Source organism: Dioscorea cayenensis, chromosome 27 (assembly GCF_009730915.1).
Source record: "Dioscorea cayenensis subsp. rotundata cultivar TDr96_F1 chromosome 27, TDr96_F1_v2_PseudoChromosome.rev07_lg8_w22 25.fasta, whole genome shotgun sequence".
NCBI classification, from domain to species: domain Eukaryota; kingdom Viridiplantae; phylum Streptophyta; class Magnoliopsida; order Dioscoreales; family Dioscoreaceae; genus Dioscorea; species Dioscorea cayenensis.
The window spans coordinates 30,518-34,872 of NC_052497.1; the positions used below are offsets into that span (position 1 = coordinate 30,518).

At 34.5% G+C, this 4,355-nt stretch overlaps 1 protein-coding gene across 1 annotated transcript; it reads left to right on the forward strand.

The window, feature by feature from the left end:
• The first annotated feature begins 1,504 nt into the window (after positions 1-1,504).
• On the forward strand, positions 1,505-3,085 carry LOC120253244 (UDP-glycosyltransferase 90A2-like). The gene is given in 2 exon segments (XM_039261574.1): positions 1,505-2,357; positions 2,360-3,085. Coding segments are annotated over 2 exon segments (1,512 nt in total). The 5' UTR covers positions 1,505-1,559; the 3' UTR covers positions 3,074-3,085.
• The last annotated feature ends 1,270 nt before the right edge of the window (positions 3,086-4,355 follow it).

The window sequence follows — 4,355 nt, forward strand, 5'->3', positions numbered from 1 at the left end:
TTAAAACTTAAAATAATAAATTTATTGTACTTGTTAAATATATAAATTTAGATAAATCTTTTTGAGATGTGTAGTTATTTGTCATTTTAATTAATTTTTAATATATTTTATATTGTGTGTTTTTTTTTCATTTACCATATATTATATTATTGCCGTGCCGGACAGTTAATATGATCTCTCAAACGTATTATTGTTTTTTTAAATTAAACTCTTGACTAAGTATGTGTCAAATTTTTTTAGAAAAAATAAATAAATAAAACAACAACAAAAAAAAATATGTACTTTGAAATCTTCATGTAGCTATATAAGACAAAAATAATGTCTTAAAACCAAACATCTTGTCTTAATAATATAAATGATGGTTCTCTTCATTGTCTCTAGATGGTCTTTTACAATTTTTATTATTTGTTTTATTTTATCTCTTCTACGGACATTGATCTTGTAAAAAATATTAAAAAATTATTATTATTTGCATATTTTAATTCTAAAAAAAAAACTTATCTAAAAATTTTTTTGTCAGACTTCATGTGCTCAAGAGCATTTATAATGAACTAAATCAAGGCGGTTTTGCCTCAACATCAAATCTTAGCCAAGTCTCAAATCTCAACATTTTTTTCCCCAACAAATGAGACAAGTATGCTTAATCAAAGAAAATGCATCCAGATTAAAAATAAATAAATCATCCAAACCCTTCATTCTCATATAGTGATGTCGAAATGTTGACCATAAATTTAAATCCATAATTGAAAGACTTTATTACTGTTATAGTATCAAACAAGTCGAGCTCGACACACTTAAACATCCCAAACACACTTTAAAAAAATTATTATTTTATTTTATTTTATACATTATATATATGAACATTTTTTTAAAAAAAGTGGATATACCATTTTTATTAAAAACAAAAAAAATAACCACCATTGGCGTAAACAACAGTGGAGGAAATAAAAAAGAGAGAACATCATAACATTGAGTGTGACACAACAACTCAAAAACAGAAAAGACATTAACAAAAAGCAAATCGAAGAACAACAGCTTTCTCAAAACCAGTTTTATAAAAAATCCATCCCGTGCTTAAAATCTAAACCTTTTAAAATATCGAAATCCTACTAGATTTATCGATACAAGATCCTAAAAATTCGAGACTGATAGATGATTGTCATGAAAATTTCTAACTTCTTTTTTATTCTCTCTGTACAATTTGTGATAAAGACAAAAACATTCAATCAATTTTTAAAATAAAAGCATGCACAGCTAATACTTCAGCATTAAGAAGCCAAATGTTTCAGGCAAGTGGTTTTCACAACTAAAGTCTCCCATATATTAAACATTATTTGAAAAAAAAAATCAATTTATTAATCTTTGGATCCAAAGCTGACACCTCAATAAACCAAAGGTCAACTTTAACATATACATATATAAATATATAAATATATATAATAAAAACAAACTCATTAAATACTCCTTATGATACATGCCAACCCACAAGGCCACAACCCTTCTGGTCATCTTCCATCCAAGTCTCAACCCTAACCCTAATTATCTCAACAATCACCACCATGTCCACCACCACCACCACCATCACCATGAAAGAAGTGAAGAAAGACCACATCTTAATATTCCCATTCATGGCACAAGGCCACACCATCCCACTCCTCCACCTTGCCACCTTCCTCTCAACCCACCACCACCACCTCCAAATCACCATCATCACCACCTCCGGCAACGCTCCTTTTCTCCAGCAATACCTCCCATCTTCCATCAACCTCTCCATCTTCCCATTTCCTTCCTCTCCTCTCCTCCCAACCGGCGTTGAATCCACTGATCACCTCCCTTCTATGGACCTCCACCCAATCTTCGCAGCCACCACCACCAATCTCCGGCCACACTTCCACAACCTCCTCCACTCCCTCCACCTCTCCAACTCCCTCCCACTCTGCCTCATCTCCGACTTCTTTCTCGGCTGGACTCTCGACGTCTGCCGTCTTTTCTCCGTCCCTCGTCTCGTCTTTCACGGCATGTCCACCTTCTCTATGTTCATCTGCAAGTCTCTCTTTGTCCACCAACCCTACTCTTCCGAAGATGAGCTCTTTCAAATCCCCGGTGCTCCTCCTTCTCTTCTCCTCTCTCGCCACCAACTCCCTGACACCATTCTAACCTCCGGCGACCCTAACAACCCTGTAACTATCTTCCTCTCCGAGATCGGTGCCACGGATATCAACAGCTGGGGTGTAATCGTCAACAGCTTCTCTTTCATTGAACGTGGTAGTACACTAAACTCTTTGAATCATTCTACCAGAACGGAGCTCGTGCATGGCTTCTTGGCCCTTTCTCTCTTCTCTCTCCCCAAACTCAGACTAAAGAAGACGATGACTGCCTCCAATGGCTAGACGAGAAGAAGAAGAAGAAGAACTCAGTGGTTTACGTGTCATTTGGGACACAAACACACGTGACGGCGGAGCAACTTGAAGAGGTGGCGGCGGGGTTGGAGACGGCGGAGTGTGAGTATCTCTGGGTGGTGAGACATGCTTCATGGCGGCCGCCGGCCGGAGAGACAATTCCTCACCGGAGAGAGAGAGGAAAGATTGTACGGTGGGCACCGCAACGTGAGGTGTTACAGCATGAAGCAGTGGGAGGGTTTGTGAGTCACTGTGGGTGGAACTCAGTGTTAGAGAGTATGGTGGCCGGCGTTCCGGTGCTGACGTGGCCGATGATGGCTGAGCAGGCACTCAATGAGAAGATGATTGTTGATGAGCTTGGAGCTGGATTGAGGTTGAGGAAAGTGGGTGAAGATGGGGTGGTGAAGAGGGAGGAGATAAAGGATGGAGTTAGAGAGTTAATGGTGGGAGAGAAAGGGAAGAGAGTGAGGATGAAGATGGAGGAGCTTGGAAGGATGGCAATGGAGGCAGTTGAAGATGGAGGGAGTTCTCACAAGAGTTTGAGTGAACTCATTGAAGAGCTTCAGAGATGCAGGACTAATGGAAGAGATGATGATCAAGGTTTGGAAATGGAGAAGGTGGCCATTGATGCTAATTCTCTATTAGAGTATCAGGATTGCATTCAAATATCTTGAGTTTTTTTTTGTTAGTGTTGATATTAATATATAATATATATATTAATTTATCATAAATAAATAATAATAATAATAATGTCTTGGATATTTATGTAACTTAATTAATTATAGTGATAAAAAAATAATCTAGTAATGTTATCTTGGTAATTTTGATTGTGACGTGCTTGTCAATTTGTTTGTAAAAAAAAAAAGAAGTAAAATTTATGTTACTAGTCCTGATGTTTATGTACAGTAGTAATAAGTAATTGTAAGTAGGTTTATAAATGATGGTAAGTACGTACCTTTGTGCAAAAAGTCTATCTGTATATTTATGTGTAGGTATGCTTACAAAGGTGGTTGCTGGCTTGACTTTTTTGTCCTTCACATAAATAAAGCATGCATGATTTTATCAATAAATAAATAAAATAAAATAAAATAATAAAAAATAAAACATGCATGAAGGCATGGCAACATATACTGTTGTCTTTCTGCAAATATTTGGGCATGCAATATGAATGAATTTGTTGATACTTCTCTTTAATATCTTAGCATCTGTTTATCAAAATAAGAGATTAGAAAGGCATGAGAAAAATAAAATAAAATTAAAATAAATAACAATATAGAAATCAAATGGCGTCTTGCCTCCTTTGGTGTACAGATATTCCAATATTGTATTTTAATTAGTTTAGTAATCATGTTTACAAGACATTAATTATATATATATTAATCAATCAATCACTATAAAAACAACAAGTTTAATGCATGCATGCTAAATAAGAACTAAAATACAATTATAATTGCATCTACACCAAAAAAATTTTTTTTAAAAAAAGTATAAGACGTCTTTCTTTGATTATATAGCTTGAAATTTTGAGATATGTTTATGTTAATGATTTGTAAAAAGGTTAAAAAAAACAAAGTCTCAGAAAAATACATCTTAAAATATAAAATAAATTAAGGAAAACAATTCAAACAACAAATTCACATCTCAAATATCTTTGTTGTTTAGACAATTATCATTTAACTCATTTTTATTTTTATTTTTCATTTTCATCCTTCATGACTAATCAAGGTCTCTCAACCCCAATCAAGCTCACTAGGACTTGTCAAAACCAACTGCAAAACTCACCATGAAGTCCCTTTTTCCTGGTTTAATTTTTGGATGAGAAAAGTCTCTAATTCAAGTAGTGTGCATATACTCAAACATATTTTAAATATATACCCTGTATTATAAACCCTGAGAACTCTACCCTACATCCTAAACTTTATAAAAAATATATACATTTAGTTATATGAAACAGTG